The sequence below is a fragment of the Oncorhynchus keta genome, chromosome 13, assembly GCF_023373465.1.
Source record: "Oncorhynchus keta strain PuntledgeMale-10-30-2019 chromosome 13, Oket_V2, whole genome shotgun sequence".
NCBI lineage: Eukaryota > Metazoa > Chordata > Actinopteri > Salmoniformes > Salmonidae > Oncorhynchus > Oncorhynchus keta.
The window spans coordinates 27,903,476-27,921,743 of record NC_068433.1 but is presented as its reverse complement, the minus strand read 5'-3'; the positions used below and the strand labels follow the sequence as shown (position 1 = coordinate 27,921,743).

Here is an 18,268-nt window from a genome sequence, read left to right as displayed (position 1 = left end):
CTCGACGACCAATTGTTATTGCTTTCAGCCGCACCTTTATTCTACTCCTCCTCTGTTCCTCTGGAACAATCCAGGCCCTGCAGTGCCTAGCTCCACTCCTATTCCCCAGGCACTCTCTTTTGACGACTTCTGCAACCGTAATAGCCTTGGTTTCATGCATGTTAACATTAGAAGCCTCCTCCCTAAGTTTGTTCTATTCACTGCTTTAGCACACTCTGCCAACCCGGATGTTCTAGCTCTGTCTGAATCCTGGCTTGGGAAGACCACCAAAAATTCTGAAATTTTAATTCCAAACTACAACATTTTCAGACAAGATAGAACTGCTAAAGGGGGAGGTGTTTCAATCTACTGCAAAGATAGCCTGCAGAGTTCTGTCCTACTATCCAGGTCTGTACTCAAACAATTTGAACTTCTACTTTTAAAAATCCACCTCTCTAAAAACAAGTCTCTCACCGTTGCCGCCTGCTATAGACCACCCTCTGCCCCCAGCTGTGCTCTGGACACCATATGTGAACTGATTGCCCCCCATCTATCTTCAGAGCTCGTGCTGCTAGGCGACCTAAACTGGAACATGCTTAACACCCCAGCCATCCTACAATCTAAACTTGATGCCCTCAATCTCACACAAATTATCAATGAACCTACCAGGTACCTCCCCAAAGCCTTAAACACGGGCACCCTCATAGATATCATCCTAACCAACTTGCCCTCTATATACACCTCTGCTGTCTTCAACCAAGATCTCAGCGATCACTGCCTCATTGCTTGCATCCGTAATGGGTCAGCGGTCAAACGACCTCCACTCATCACTGTAAAACGCTCCCTGAAACACTTCAGCGAGCAGGCCTTTCTAATCGACCTGGCCGGGGTATCCTGGAAGGATATTGATCTCATCCCGTCAGTAGAGGATGCCTGGATATTTTTTTTAAATGCCTTCCTAACCATCTTAAATAAACATGCCCCATTCAAGAAATTTAGAACCAGGAACAGATATAGCCCTTGGTTCTCCCCAGAACTGACTGCCCTTAACCAACACAAAAACATCCGATGGCGTTCTGCATTAGCATCGAACAGCCCCCGTGATATGCAGCTGTTCAGGGAAGCTAGAAACCATTATACACAGGCAGTTAGAAAAGCCGAGGCTAGCTTTTTCAAGCAGAAATTTGCTTCCTGCAACACTAACTCAAAAAAGTTCTGGGACACTGTAAAGTCCATGGAGAATAAGAACACCTCCTCCCAGCTGCCCACTGCACTGAAGATAGGAAACACTGTCACCACTGATAAATCCACCATAATTGAGAATTTCAATAAGCATTTTTCTACGGCTGGCCATTCTTTCCACCTGGCTACTCCTACCCCGGTCAACAGCACTGCACCCCCAACAGCAACTCGCCCAAGCCTTCCCCATTTCTCCTTCTCCCAAATCCGTTCAGCTGATGTTCTGAAAGAGCTGCAAAATCTGGACCCCTACAAATCAGCCGGGCTAGACAATCTGGACCCTTTCTTTCTAAAATTATCTGCCGAAATTGTTGCCACCCCTATTACTAGCCTGTTCAACCTCTCTTTCGTGTCGTCTGAGATTCCCAAAGATTGGAAAGCAGCTGCGGTCATCCCCCTCTTCAAAGGGGGACACACTCTTGACCCAAACTGCTACAGACCTATATCTATCCTACCATGCCTTTCTAAGGTCTTCGAAAGCAAAGTCAACAAACAGATTACCGACCATTTCGAATCTCACCATACCTTCTCTGCTATGCAATCTGGTTTCAGAGCTGGTCATGGGTGCACCTCAGCCACGCTCAAGGTCCTAAACGATATATTAACCGCCATCAATAAGAAACATTACTGTGCAGCCGTATTCATTGATCTGGCCAAGGCTTTCGACTCTGTCAATCACCACATCCTCATCGGCAGACTCGACAGCCTTGGTTTCTCAAATGATTGCCTCGCCTGGTTCACCAACTACTTCTCTGATAGAGTTCAGTGTGTCAAATCGGAGAGTCTGCTGTCCGGACCTCTGGCAGTCTCTATGGGGGTGCCACAGGGTTCAATTCTTGGACCGACTCTCTTCTCTGTATACATCAATGAGGTCGCTCTTGCTGCTGGTGAGTCTCTGATCCACCTCTACGCAGACGACACCATTCTGTATACTTCTGGCCCTTCTTTGGACACTGTGTTAACAACCCTCCAGGCAAGCTTCAATGCCATACAACTCTCCTTCCGTGGCCTCCAATTGCTCTTAAATACAAGTAAAACTAAATGCATGCTCTTCAACCGATCGCTACCTGCACCTACCCGCCTGTCCAACATCACTACTCTGGACGGCTCTGACTTAGAATACGTGGACAACTACAAATACTTAGGTGTCTGGTTAGACTGTAAACTCTCCTTCCAGACCCATATCAAACATCTCCAATCCAAAGTTAAATCTAGAATTGGCTTCCTATTTCGCAACAAAGCATCCTTCACTCATGCTGCTAAACATACCCTTGTAAAACTGACCATCCTACCAATCCTCGACTTTGGCGATGTCATTTAGCCTCCAATACCCTACTCAACAAATTGGATGCAGTCTATCACAGTGCAATCCGTTTTGTCACCAAAGCCCCATATACTACCCACCATTGCGACCTGTACACTCTCGTTGGCTGGCCATCGCTTCACACTCGTCGCCAAACCCACTGGCTCCATGTCATCTACAAGACCCTGCTAGGTAAAGTCCCCCCTTATCTCAGCTCGCTGGTCACCATAGCATCTCCCACCTGTAGCACACGCTCCAGCAGGTATATCTCTCTATTCACCCCCAAAACCAATTCTTTCTTTGGCCGCCTCTCCTTCCAGTTCTCTGCTGCCAATGACTGGAACGAACTACAAAAATCTCTGAAACTGTAAACACTTATCTCCCTCACTAGCTTTAAGCACCAACTGTCAGAGCAGCTCACAGATTACTGCACCTGTACATAGCCCACCTATAATTTAGCCCAAACAACTACCTCTTTCCCAACTGTATTTGATTTATTTATTTATTTTGCTCCTTTGCACCCCATTATTTTTATTTCTACTTTGCACATTCTTCCATTGCAAAACTACCATTCCAGTGTTTTACTTGCTATATTGTATTTACTTTGCCACCATGGCCTTTTTTGCCTTTACCTCCCTTCTCACCTCATTTGCTCACCTTGTATATAGACTTGTTTATACTGTATTATTGACTGTATGTTTGTTTTACTCCATGTGTAACTTTGTGTCGTTGTATCTGTCGAACTGCTTTGCTTTATCTTGGCCAGGTCGCAATTGGAAATGAGAACTTGTTCTCAACTTGCCTACCTGGTTAAATAAAGGTGAAATTTAAAAAAAACATAAGAAGACATAGATCCTCTTCAGATGTATATAATGGCAAAAATAGACAACCCGCAGAGAGGGCGACAAATGAAACAAAAGTCCTTCTGATATATACAGAAGAGTCCCCCTTCTTAGCAGCAGAGGAGAATAGCTGGGTTAGCGGCGACAGACTGCTGGTCTCTCTGGGTAGGCGCGGGTCGTAGAGGACAGAGGTACCTGATCACACGTAGCATCAGATGAACAGGCAGATTCCGACAGGACGGGACAAGGTAGAAGCAAACGAGACGATAGTTTGGTTCTGGCATGAGAAACTCAAACGAGAATCTGACAAAGAAAGAAGCAGGAACAGAGAGAGAAATAGAGACCTAATCAGAGGGAAAAAGGGAACAGGTGGGAAAAGGGTGAACGAGGTAGTTAGAGAAGATGAGGAACAGCTGGGGGGAGGAGAGAAAGAGAACGTAACCTAATACGACCAGCAGAGGGAGACGGAGTGAAGAGAAAGAACAGGAACAAGACATAATATGACAATACATGACAGTACCCCCCCACTCACCGAGCGCCTCCTGGCGCACTCGAGGAGGAAACCTGGCGGCAACGGAGGAAATCATCGATCAGCGAACGGTCCAGCACGTCCCGAGAGGGAACCCAACTCCTTTCCTCAGGACCGTACCCCTCCCAATCCACTAGGTACTGATGACCACGGCCCCGAGGACGCATGTCCAAAATCTTACGGACCCTGTAGACAGGTGCGCCCTCGACAAGGATGGGCGGGGGAGACGAGCGGGGCGCGAAGAACGGGCTTAACACAGGAGACATGGAAGACCGGGTGGACGCGACGAAGATATCGCGGGAGAAGAAGTCGCACTGCGACAGGATTAATGATCTGAGAGATACGGAACGGACCAATGAACCGCGGGGTCAACTTGCGAGAAGCTGTCTTAAGGGGAAGGTTTTGAGTGGAGAGCCATACTCTCTGACCGCGACAATATCTAGGACTCTTAGTTCTACGCTTATTAGCGGCTCTCACAGTCTGCGCCCTATAACGGCAAAGTGCAGACCTGACCCTCTTCCAGGTGCGCTCACAACGTTGGACAAAAGCCTGAGCGGAGGGGACGCAGGACTCGGCGAGCTGAGACGAGAACAGCGGAGGCTGGTACCCGAGGCTACTCTGAAAAGGAGATAGACCGGTCGCAGACGAAGGAAGCGAGTTGTGGGCGTATTCTGCCCAGGGGAGCTGTTCTGACCAAGACGCAGGGTTACGAATAGAAAGACTACGTAAGATGCGACCAATAGTCTGATTGGCCCGTTCTGCTTGACCGTTAGACTGAGGGTGAAAACCGGAAGAGAGACTGACGGAAGCCCCAATCAAATGGCAAAACTCCCTCCAAAATTGAGACGTGAATTGCGGGCCCCTGTCCGAAACGACGTCTGACGGAAGGCCATGAATTCTGAAAACATTCTCGATGATGATTTGTGCCGTTTCTTTTAGCAGAAGGGAGCTTAGCGAGGGGAATAAAATGAGCCGCCTTAGAGAACCTATCGACAACCGTAAGAATAACAGTCCTCCCCGCTGACAAAGGCAGACCGGTGATAAAATCTAAGGCGATGTGAGACCACGGTCGAGAGGGAATGGGAAAGCGGTCTGAGACGGCCGGCAGGAGGGGAGTTACCGGACTTAGTCTGCGCGCAGACCGAACAAGCAGCCACGAAACGACGCGTGTCATGCTCCCGAGTGGGCCACCAAAAACGCTGGCGAATGGAAGCAAGCGTACCCCGAACGCCGGGGTGGCCGGCTAACTTGGCAGAGTGAGCCCACTGAAGAACGGCCAGACGAGTAGGAACGGGAACGAAAAGAAGGTTCCTAGGACAAGCGCGCTGCGACGGAGTGTGAGTGAGTGCTTGCTTTACCTGCCTCTCAATTCCCCAGGCGGTCAACCCGACAACACGCCCCTCTGGGAGAATCCCCTCGGGGTCGGTGGAGACTACTGAAGAACTGAAGAGATGAGATAAAGCATCAGGCTTGGTGTTCTTAGAGCCCGGACGATAAGAAATTACGAACTCGAAACGAGCGAAAAACAGCGCCCAACGAGCCTGACGCGCATTAAGTCGTTTGGCAGGACGGATGTACTCAAGGTTCCTATGGTCAGTCCAAACGACAAAAGGAACGGTCGCCCCCTCCAACCACTGTTGCCATTCGCCTAGGGCTAAGCGGATGGCGAGCAGTTCGCGGTTTCCCACATCATAGTTACGTTCCGACGGCGACAGGCGATGAGAAAAATACGCGCAAGGGTGGACCTTGTCGTCAGAGAGGGAGCGCTGAGAAAGAATGGCTCCCACGCCCACCTCTGACGCGTCAACCTCGACAACGAACTGTCTAGAGACGTCAGGTGTAACAAGGATAGGTGCGGATGTAAAACGATTCTTGAAAAGATCAAAAGCTCCCTGGGCGGAAACGGACCACTTAAAGCACGTCTTGACAGAAGTAAGGGCTGTGAGAGGAGCTGCCACCTGACCGAAATTACGGATGAAACGACGATAGAAATTTGCGAAGCCGAGAAAGCGCTGCAGCTCGACACGTGACTTAGGAACGGGCCAATCAATGACTGCTTGGACCTTAACGGGATCCATCTTAATGCCTTCAGCGGAAATAACAGAACCAAGAAATGTGACGGAGGAGGCATGAAAAGTGCACTTCTCAGCTTTCACATAAAGACAATTCTCTAAAAGGCGCTGGAGGACACGTCGAACGTGCTGAACATGAATCTGGAGTGACGGTGAAAAAATAAGGATATCGTCAAGGTAAACGAAAACAAAGATGTTCAGCATGTCTCTCAGGACGTCATTGATTAATGCCTGAAAGACAGCTGGAGCGTTTGCGAGGCCGAAAGGAAGAACCCGGTATTCAAAGTGCCCTAACGGAGTGTTAAACGCCGTTTTCCACTCGTCCCCCTCCCTGATGCGCACGAGATGGTAAGTGTTACGAAGGTCCAACCTAGTGAAAAACCTGGCTCCCTGCAGGATCTCGAAGGCTGAAGACATAAGAGGGAGCGGATAACGATTCTTAACTGGTATGTCATTCAGCCCTCGATAATCTATGCAGGGGCGCAGGGACCCATCCTTTTTCTTAACAAAAAAAAACCCCTCTCCGGCGGGAGAGGAGGAGGGGACTACGGTACCGGCGTCGAGAGCTACAGACAAATAATCTTCGAGAGCCTCACGTTCGGGAGCTGACAGAGAGTATAGTCTACCCCGGGGGGGGAGTGGTTCCCGGAAGGAGATCAATACTACAATAATACGACCGGTGCGGAGGAAGAGAGGTGGCCCTGGACCGACTGAACACCGTGCGCAGATCGTGATATTCCTCCGGCACCCCCGTAAAATCACCAGGCTCCTCCTGTGAAGAAGAGACAGAGGAAACAGGAGGGATAGCAGACATTAAACATTTCACATGACAAGAGACGTTCCAGGAGAGGATAGAATTACTAGACCAATCAATAGAAGGATTATGACAGACTAGCCAGGGATGGCCCAAAACAACAGGTGTAAAAGGTGAACGAAAAATGTAAAAAGAAATGGTTTCGCTATGATTACCAGAGACAGTGAGGGTTAAAGGTAGCGTTTCACGCTGAATCCTGGGGAGAGAACTACCATCCAAAGCGAAAAAGGCAGTGGGCTCCCTTAACTGTCTGAGAGGAATGTCATGTTCCCGAGCCCAGGTCTCGTCCATAAAACAGCCCTCTGCCCCAGAGTCTATCAAGGCACTGCAGGAAGCTGACGAACCGGTCCAGCGTAGATGGGCCGACAAGGTAGTGCAGGATCTTGAAGGAGAGACCAGAGTAGTAGCGCTCACCAGTAGCCCTCCTCTTACTGATGAGCTCTGGCTTTTACTGGACATGAAGTGACAAAATGACCAGCGGAACCGCAATAGAGACAGAGGCGGTTGGTGATTCTCCGTTCCCTCTCCTTAGTCGAGATGCGGATACCCCCCAGCTGCATAGGCTCAGCACCCGAGCCGGCGGAGGAAGATGGTAGTGATGCGGAGAGGGGGGCAACGGAGAACGCGAGCTCCTTTCCACGAGCTCGGCGACGAAGATCAACCCGTCGCTCTATGCGAATAGCGAGTTCAATCAAGGAATCCATGCTGGAAGGAACCTCCCGGGAGAGAATCTCATCCTTTACCTCCGCGCGGAGACCCTCCAGAAAACGAGCGAGCAACGCCGGCTCGTTCCAGTCACTGGAGGCAGCAAGAGTGCGAAACTCAATAGAGTAATCTGTTATGGATCGATTACCTTGACATAGGGAAGACAGGACCCTGGAAGCTTCCTCCCCAAAAACAGAACGATCAAAAACCCGTATCATCTCCTCCTTAAAGTCCTGATACTGGTTAGTACACTCAGCCCTCGCCTCCCAGATTGCCGTGCCCCACTCACGAGCCCGTCCAGTAAGGAGAGATATGACGTAGGCGATATGAGCTGTGCTCCTGGAGTAAGTGTTGGGCTGGAGAGAAAACACAATATCACACTGGGCGAGGAACGAGCGGCATTCAGTGGGCTCCCCAGAGTAACACGGCGGGTTATTGATTCTGGGCTCCGGAGATTCGGAAGCCCTGGAAGTGGCCGGTGGATCGAGGCGGAGATGGTGAATCTGTTTTGTGAGGTCGGAGACTTGGGCGGCCAGGGTCTCAACGGCATGTCGAGCAGCAGACAATTCCTGCTCGTGTCTGCCTAGCATCGCTCCCTGGATCTCGACGGCTGAGTGGAAAGGATCCGAAGTCGCTGGGTCCATTCTTGGTCAGATTCTTCTGTTAAGCACTTGAGTGAGGACCCAAAAGCGGTTTAACAAAAACAGAGTCCTTTAATGTAAAAACACAGGGAAGACGTAGATCCTCTTCAGATGTATATAATGGCAAAAATAGACAACCCGCAGAGAGGGCGACAAATGAAACAAAAGTCCTTCTGATATATACAGAAGAGTCCCCCTTCTTAGCAGCAGAGGAGAATAGCTGGGTTAGCGGCGACAGACTGCTGGTCTCTCTGGGTAGGCGCGGGTCGTAGAGGACAGAGGTACCTGATCACACGTAGCATCAGATGAACAGGCAGATTCCGACAGGACGGGACAAGGTAGAAGCAAACGAGACGATAGTTTGGTTCTGGCATGAGAAACTCAACGAGAATCTGACAAAGAAAGAAGCAGGAACAGAGAGAGAAATAGAGACCTAATCAGAGGGAAAGAGGGAACAGGTGGGAAAATGGTGAACGAGGTAGTTAGAGAAGATGAGGAACAGCTGGGGGGAGGAGAGAAAGAGAAGGTAATCTAATACGACCAGCAGAGGGAGACGGAGTGAAGAGAAAGAACAGGAACAGGACATAATATGACAATACATGACAATAAGAGACTACATTTACCTGGTGTCCCGCCCGGTGTCCTGTGTGCGTAATCTGTAGGCCCATGCGCGTTCCATTTCTTCAGAATTGAAAGTAAACTGCCACAATGGATTTTATCGTCGATAGATATGTGAAAAACACCTTGGGGATTGATTCTAAACATCGTTTGCCATGTTTCTGTCGATATTATGGAGTTAATTTGAAAACAGAGTTAATTTGCGATGAACAAAAACAGACACATATAATATTTTTTGTAAAAACGGAACATTTGCTATCTAACAGAGTCTCCTTTAATGACTTGATTTTATTTGAATGCTTTTATTATTTTTTCCTTAGCCATCAATAATGTTACACAAATGCTTGTTTTGCAATGGTTGAGAAGCATATTTTGAAAATCTGAGATGACAGTGTTGTTAACAAAAGGCTAAGCTTGAGAGCAAATAGATTAATTTCATTTCATTTGCGATTTTCATGAATAGTTAACGTTGTGTTATGCTAATAGCTTGCTGATATTTACACAATCCTTTTGTAAAAACGCAGAAAAACATTTGCTATCTAACAGAGTCTCCTCATTGAAAACATCTGAAGTTCTTCAAAGGTAAATGATTTTATTTGAATGCTTTTATGGTTTTTGTGGAAAATGTTGCATGCTGAATGCTAATGCTAAATGCTATGCTAAATGCTACGTTAGCCATCAATAATGTTACATAAATGCTTGTTTTGCAATGGTTGAGAAGCATATTTTGAAAATCTGAGATGACAGTGTTGTTAACAAAAGGCTAAGCTTGAGAGCAAATAGATTAATTTCATTTCATTTGCGATTTTCATGAATAGTTAACGTTGCGTTATGGTAATGAGCTTGAGGCTGTAGTCACGATACCGGATCCGGGATGGCTCGACGCAAGAAGTTAATATTAATAGTAGATCCCTTTTCCAGCGTCTCTTGATAATATCAACTTAATGCAATTATTTCCTTCATTCTCTTTTTCAAACATCTTCATAAAATAAATCCAAAGAAAATATGATCTACATGGTATCTGATACAAGATGAGATTGGAAGCCATTTTGGGGCACAACGGTGCTCAGTGCTCACTTGTTTAGTTTGGTGATGTAGATCTTGATGTGGCTGAAGTCTGGCCGCTCGACGGGGTCCTCGGCCCAGCAGCTTTCCATCAGGATGGTCAGCTTCTCACAGTGGCAGCTGTTGTCTGTGGTGGGCCGAAAGTAAGGACTCTGGTCGTTACGCACCTTCTGCACTATCTCTGTAATAGACAAGATAGGGGGTGTGTTTGTGTGTGTGTTCTGCATTCTCTGGGAAAACAGTGAAATCGATTGATCAATTAAGGGCGTTTTCACACATAGTTTAGAGCTATAGTTCGAATCAGAGTCAGACTATTTGTTAATATAATGTTTTCATTTGGTCAGGTTGGTTTCACATTGCCAAATGTCAAACTAATAAAAATGTCTAAACGTGTCCATGCAAATCATTTGCTTATTGGACAAAAATGCATTGATGATTATCATGAAGGGACACTTGTGTTCCCATCTTCATAATACTTTCGCTTTTGTCTTCCAACAACATGCGGGAGGAAACTCTAAACGCGACGTGAATTGACCATATTCAGTATAGCCCCGTCTCTACAAATCTGCATTGGACGCACTCATAAATGCGCTACTACCCACAGAATGTTTCAGATATCTCAAGTTATGATGCTGTGTGCATTTTGTCAAATGCTCGCAGCCAAACAACCAATAATAATGAGCGACTCTGGTTCTTTTCCTGTATTTGATCTGGACTGCGTTCTCACCTGCAGCGAACCTCATCACGGTAAGAATTGAATTGGACCGAGACCACCCTTTTTGATGGAACCACGGTACGTTGTTTAGTGTTCTCCCGAGTCTGGATAGAGTGTTTACACCAGTCCAAACGAACTGAACTAAGGGGTAAATGCACCAGAGTTCGGAAAAACAGCACAAAACCAATTTGGTGTGAAAGCCCCCTAAGTCCCAGGGAGAACTGAAACCAGCAGTACTGCAGCCCTCGAGCCGAAGACTGGAGTTGTCCAACTCTGATGATTGTGACTTTTACTCCATTACGATTAGGAACATTCAATCCAGCAGGAAATAATGGCACTTGATTCATGGTGAACAGGAGGCAAGCTGCCTAATGTATCTGAAGAGACAGAGTAATTGGCTCAACAATGGACTGCGGTTGAAAATTAGCCGGCTGGCTAAAACCGGCACTTTTACTGAAACGTTGATTAATGTGCACTGTCCCTGTAAAAATAAAATAAAATAAACTAAACAACAGGGCATTTCCATGTAAAAGGACCCATAAGCACCAACGCGAAGTTCATAGGAGCATATCAAATTGGGTGTAAAATTAAAGCTAAGAGTCTATATTTTGGGGAAAGGAAGGCATAGATACACTGTTCAACCAGTTTCAATCTTTAAAAAAGTACATTGAACCGGCCTCACAACCGCAGACCACGTGTATGGCATTGTGTGGGCGAGTGGTTTGCTGATGTCAACTTTGTCAACAGAGTGCCTCATGGTGGTAGTGGGGTTATGGTATGGGCAGGTATAAGCTATGGACAACAAACGCAATTGCATTTTATCAATGGCAATTGGAATGCACAGACATACCATGAAGAGATCCTAAGGCCCATTGTCGTGCCATTCATCCCCTGCCATCACCTCATGTTTCAGCATGATAATGCACGGCCCCATGTCACAAGGCTCTGTACACAATTCCTGGAAGCTGAACATGTCCCTGTTCTTCCATGGCCTGCATACTCACCAGACATGTCACCCATTGAGCATGTGTGGGATGCTCTGGATCGATGTGTACGACAGCGTGTTCCAGTTCCCACCAATATCCAGAAACTTCACACAGCCATTGAAGAGGAGTGGGACAACATTCCATAGGCCACAATCAACAGCCTGATCAACTCTGAAAGGGAGATCTATCAAGCTGCATTAGGCAAATGGTGGTCATACCAGATACTGACTGGATTTCTGATCCACACCCTTACCTTTTTTTTAAGGTATCTGTGACCAACAGATGCATATCTGCATTACCAGTCATGTGAAATCCATAGATTAGGGCCTAATTTATTTATTTTAATTGACTGATTTCCGTATATGAACTGTAAACTGATTTCCTTATACGAACTCAGTAAAATCTTTGCAGTAGATGCGTTTATATTTTTGTTCAGTATATATACTTTTGGAGAAATTGTTTACCTTCAGTAAGAATAAGAAATGCTTTGTGGGTTGTAATTCCGTTACCAAAAATCCACATATATTTAAGATATTTTCTCATTTCTCCCCCTCCCGATGAGGGAGGATAATGAAAGTTCACAGAAGTAACAAGTACAGTATATTTGTACTCTACTGTACTGAACTCTGCTCTGCTGTGCTGTATTGTACTGCACTGTACACTACTGTGCTGTGATGTCTAAACTTGTGAAACAATGACATTCATATCCATAATTAAGCATTTCTGTTTAGTACAGATCAGGGACCCATGATGTAATTCCATTACTGTAATTCTATTACCGGGTGTAAATCCACTTCACTTACTGTAGTTCAATAACCAAAATGTTATATTTTTCAAACTCAACGTGCCATGTCATAGCAGACACCCCATTCTGCAAATATTTACATGGTTTTGCATAAACATCTGAGGTATATTTTACCGTAATTCCTTACTAAAGTTTTTTTTCAGTGTACATTGTTAAAAGTAGGCCTTGTGCATAGAGTTGTAGGGTTTGTTAAACTTTGATATCAATGTTTTGTTTGGTATCCATTTTAAAGTGAAACAACTGAATCAACTCGTAATTCCGTTACCATGGAAATGCCCAACTTGATGTTCAATATGTCAGCCATGTGGGAACTTGCATCCACGACAAGACCATGGTACTTGCCTACGGAGCAGCAAGAACGACGAGACAGCCTATAAGGAGGAGGTCAGAGACCTGGCCGGGTGGTGCCAGAATAACAACCTATCCCTCAACGTAACCAAGCCTAAGGAGATGATTGTGGACTACAGGAAAAGGAGGACCGAGCACGCCCCCATTCTCATCTACGGGGCTGTAGTGGAGCAGGTTGAGAGGTTCAAGTTCCTTGGTGTCCATATCAACAACAAACTAGAATGGTCCAAACCCACCAAGACAGTTGTGAAGAGGGCACGACAAAGCCTATTCCCCCTCAGGAAACTGAAAAGATTTGGCATGGGTCCTGAGATCCTCAAAAGGTTCTACAGCTGCCTGGTACGGCAATTGCTCGGCCTCTGACCGCAAGGCACTACAGAGGGTAGGGTAAACCCTACCTCTTCAAAGAGTATCTTTTCTAATAACCAATTTCTTTGTTCATGCAAGTGACTAATTGAATGAATCCTCACTATCAGTATCTGCAATTTGGCAGTACGCCCAGAACCTTGTTTTGAGAAAGGGATGTCTTAGTTTCAAGGTCTCAGCTTAGAGAGAAGAAGCCTCATGAGGTATTGGTCTGTCACATGAATTAAGCAAATGTTAGTGATTAATTAATTATGAATGATGAATAAGCTAAATTATGCAAATATAACTTGTCTGTATAAAAGAGAACTAACTGGACTGCCCTGGGAGGAGCACCTGACCAACATGTGTACTTGAGTTGGTTGGAACCTCTCCAGCACGCTGATAATAAACAATGATTAATTTAAGATTGACTTTGAGTGTCCCTGTGTAGAATTTCCACGACACTGCTTCAATGTACTTACAACACACCTCTAGCCGTTCTTGCATATTCAGTTTTTTCCTGTTGATTTGTTCTCTGCAATGTTCCTCAAACAAGGTGAGTAGCACCTCTGCTTTAGTTTCATTCTAGTCAACCCAGAAATGCAATATACAACATGAATTTAAAAACACAATGTTTCTTCCTCACCTAGCCTCCTTAAGAAGAATACACTAACTGTAAGTTTCTCTGGATAAGAGCGTCTGCTAAATAAATGACTCAAATGTCAAAATGTCATTATAATTGTGTTTATTGGCGTAATTAATTTTACCTTTGGGGCTCAGATCCATGCCCTCCACATAGAAGGGTCCATTCCTCAGGGCTATCTCCTGGAGTATGATGCCAAAGCTGTACACATCTCCTTTCTGGGTGCCCTGTGGAGGGTGTCTGTCGTAGATCAACAACTCAGGGGCCGTCCACAGCTTCTCTGGAAACACAACAAACTCACATTATCCACTGAACACCTTTTCCTTTATCCAATCCTCCATTTAGTTTCCTTCCATTGGTGAAGAGGCAAAGTGATCCCCTCCGCTGACAATGTTGACCTACTTGCATAGAGTGCGTGCGAGTCGTCATTTTCGCATGATGAATGGAAACTGGCCAGTCCGTAATCTGTAATTTTCAACACAAATCGACTGTCCACCACACAATTAGATGACTTCAGATTTCCATGGGAGCCGATGTAGCTGTTGTGCAGATAGTTCATTCCCTGGCGGAGCAAGCATGAAATGTACCGTTCAAGACATTTTTCCTACAGTATAGCATACGTGAAAACATACTGATCATGTGGAAAATATGTGTTTTGGGTTTGATCGAAATGGAAATGCAATAAAAATTCTGCATGGATCCAAGTGTTCAGTTTACATGTCACATTGGAACTTTTGTGGTATTAATGTGCATAACATTTCTACGGGGACTCAAAAGGATACTGCACTTCCATGTATACGTCTAATATTTTGAGACACTTGTGTATCAGAATGTGACTTATAGGCTTGACGGACTGTTATTTTAACAGCAATGTGGTTGGTGTACTCCATTCTCCATGTACTTCACCGATATAGTATCTCTCAAGATAGTGACTTCAAACAAAAAGCCCCTTTGTTAGAGCAGGCTATAAATAACTATTGAAAATATATGGATGATTACTTTTTATTAAGTGCAAATAATTTTGTGGTGAGATTGTGATTATGTTGCTGTCCAAGTTTGAGGTCATATGAAGTTTGATGCATATAGCCATGTGACCTCAAAACAACCAAACTGCAGTTACCAACATAGTATTGTTGACTGCTATCTTACAGCAACATGTGACGTGGCTCCACACATGGATTCCCTTTATATTTTCCACAATATGACACCTAAGTAGGTGAAGAACACATACCTTGACTATGTCGTTGATGAGTGAATAGCGGAACATCCAGTCCAGATTGATGCTCTCGTTCTCCAAAATGTCCTAAAAGTTAAATAAGCATTTCTGGAATCTTGCTGTCATCTTGCTACATCACATGTATCTGTCTGTCTTTTAAACAGTAACACAGTGTTACAGTGAGTCAGTATGAAATGTTTTCACACAATAAGCTCCATTGCTAAAAGTTTCCTATAGTTTTACATTCTTACATTTTTGGCAGTAGCAGTATATCAGGCTGGCATTTCAAACTGAACATGAAAGTCAAGTGTTTGTTTCCAAATGTCTCTCAGTCAGGGCATTTTAAACCATACATTTACAGAAATAGTATGAATGAATAAATGAGTAAGATTACACTGAATGGCCATTTTAATATAATATTGGTGGTCATACTTGACAAAACATGCCATACAACTAATATTCCATTAAATATAATGATTGTGAGGTGTTACCTGAAGACTGCCTCTGGGACAATATTCAGTCACGATGCAGATGTTGGGAGGGTCAATGCAGGCACCAATGAATCTGGTTAAATGGTTGAATTGCACATCTCTCATCTGTAACCAAAACAAATATAATTATTACATCATTATAGCTATATCTCTCAAGATTATATGGCAATAGATGCTAAAAAGAATGGATGAGCTTTTCTAGAAAAGCTAACAAATAGGACAGACAACCTCATCAGAATAGTCTATTTACAGCTAGCAGGTTTGGCACAGTGTCTTGTCTACGTGTTGAGTATAGCATTCACTCATAGGCCATCCAGTTGACACGTGCATGTGAATAAACTGGGCCGAGAGGTTATGAATGAGGCAGTGTTGTGAAAAACCACAGAATGTGAAAAAATATGGAGGTGTTGAAAGGATGTACTAGCTATAATATGAGTGCATAGCTGGCTAACGTGTAAAATGCATTACATGGGATCTAGTCCAAAAATGAATCATGTCAAATAAAATGTCATGGAAATCACCTTGGAAAGCATTGTGAGCACTGTATTTAAAAGTTCCATATGCTGTGTATGTATAAACAACAGAGTGAAGGAATCTTTTAAAGAGACACACAAATTCATTCCTATCCACATATCCTCTCGGTTTCAATACATCCATGCCCTAGCAGGGAGGAGGTACATAATATCTCTGAGCAGCATGAAACTTCTAAAAAAAACAGCGAGCATAACCTGTATGGTGTGTTTTGGTCTGGGGCCATTTCATGGAAAACAGAGGTGAGTGACAGCTGCTATAACACCAAAACCAGGGAGTCAGTCACTCCTGTTTCACGACTCAGGAGAAGTTAGCATACCCTTTAGCCTATATCATTTCCCATGCTGAACGCTAGCTAACGGAGGAGGGGAGGACAGGCTCTGGAAGACAAGCAGTTAAGTTTCCATTGGCAGACCCCTCTCTCCCCCATCTGGTTGGCTCTTTCATGAGCGGGGCCTGACCGCCGATCAGGTCGCCGGGGCGTCTGAGGAGCTGCTAGCTCAGACGGTTGTCTCTCCTGTGCTCGCAGCCGACCCACCACCGTGTCTCACATCCAAAGCTCAGACACAGACATAGAGTGAGAGAGCCCTGGCCAACCAGAGCCTTATCCACCAACACGGGTGATAACTCAATTAATACAGACCCAGAGATCAGACAATAGCACTGACTTCTGGCTTTTCAGTAGCTTTAACCCTCCTGCTGTGTTCTGGTCGAATTGGACCGATTTACAAGTTTTCTGTCTGAAAAATGTAGTTCACTTAATTTGATTGTCAAAATATTCCATGACTTTTGTCCACACAGAGCATCTCAACACACAAAATACATTTGGATGATTTTCATTACATTTTGGGTGTTTTATTTAACTTTTGTACACCTGTGGTGTTCCCGGTCAAAGGAAATTAATAGGTGAGACTACAATTAGTGTATAACATTTAGTTCAGGCATATCCCCATTCATCAGATGGACACATTTCTTCTCCCAGACCCCCACATGCCTGTGTGTTTGAGCATACACACACACCTCACTCCCCTTCTTGGCTTCCATGACAACCCCCACGGGAACCTTTCCCCAATATAATCTTTCCCCCACGGGAACCACACCTGTTGGCATTCTCACAAACAATCGCAACATTGTTTCAATAATATATAGAACTTTTCTCGCAGCTCTGGTATATAAATCTTTTTTGAGGCCTTGCTCACAATTCATTCTGTGGCAGCACAATGACCAAACAATATACTGTATGTGAGGCTCTTGATCATATCTTTGATCATGATACTGGTGAGGAGGAGAGAGAGTCCTTGTTAAACTTTGACACAAAGTAGTCTGTGATAACTAGCACAATATATTTAATCATCTGAGTATTTGTTATAGTCAAAATAATTCATACATTATGCTTTTTCTAACATAAAAACAAGTTATATGAGCTCAGGTCAATGAGGCCTAGAGGCCATAAATAGCAAATAGAAGTTCAAAACTTGTACACAAGAACTTAAGTTGATAAAAAGATCTATCACAACATTAGGTGATAATATATGTATTATTATGGATTTATAATCAGCTATAATGGAGCGGTCATTTTGGACCGGGACCACAGAATTAACATGAAATGAACACAACAGGAGGGTTAAACTAATATGTTTCATCAATGTTTGCCTTTTCCACATTGTGTTTCAAGTATTAGTTGTCCCCCCCCCCCCATTTCCTTATAACTGTCTCATAAAATGTCATTCCCAAAACGGAGACAATTTTCTTCATCCACAGCTGATGTTGGAGGGTGTTTGAGGATGTTTGAGGATCTGTCTTTGTAACAGCAGCAAGAGCGCAGGTTCATTAATGAGACATCTCCTGCAGCAGAGTGGAAGAGGCCCTCCTGTGAACAACCTGGTAATGATTCAGTACACATCCCCTTCACATCCGCCAAAGTCTACAGTGGCTTAACCACCTCAGTGGGAGAGACTCATTCTACTACTGCTGTTGCACAGGGGTCATAAACAGAGGTATGATCCCCTACAACAACAGGAGGCAGGGAACAAGGCAGGCACATTCAACTTTAGTCCTGGAGGGTCCAAGTGTTTACTACTTTAATCTTTTCATCAGCGACTGGTTTAAATCAGGTGAGTGAACTCTCTATAGCAGCCAATAAAACGAAATCATCAACGAGGTAAAAGACCACTATATTTTTAAATATGAGTCAGTTAATAGACACTCTTTTCCATAGCAAACTTACAGTAGTGAGTGCACACATTTTAATATTTTTTTCATACTGGCCCCCTGTGCGAATTGCACCCACAACTGATGTTTACAGCACCATGCTCTACCAACTGAGCCACACGGGACCATCTAGCTGAACGAAGCTTAACAAACGCTTACTTAGGGAATGA

At 44.8% G+C, this 18,268-nt stretch overlaps 1 protein-coding gene across 1 annotated transcript in view; it reads right to left on the bottom strand.

Annotated features, from left to right (window-relative positions):
* Positions 1 to 18,268, bottom strand: part of LOC118387512 (atrial natriuretic peptide receptor 2-like) — an 82,361-nt gene that overhangs the window by 26,932 nt on the left and 37,161 nt on the right. The window contains exons 11-15 of the mRNA XM_035775945.2: positions 15,357 to 15,461; positions 14,881 to 14,952; positions 14,052 to 14,211; positions 13,774 to 13,929; positions 9,820 to 9,988 (exon numbers count right to left, since the gene is read on the bottom strand). Coding sequence (XP_035631838.1) covers positions 9,820 to 9,988; positions 13,774 to 13,929; positions 14,052 to 14,211; positions 14,881 to 14,952; positions 15,357 to 15,461 — 662 coding nt within the window. The remainder of the gene's footprint in view (positions 1 to 9,819; positions 9,989 to 13,773; positions 13,930 to 14,051; positions 14,212 to 14,880; positions 14,953 to 15,356; positions 15,462 to 18,268) is intronic.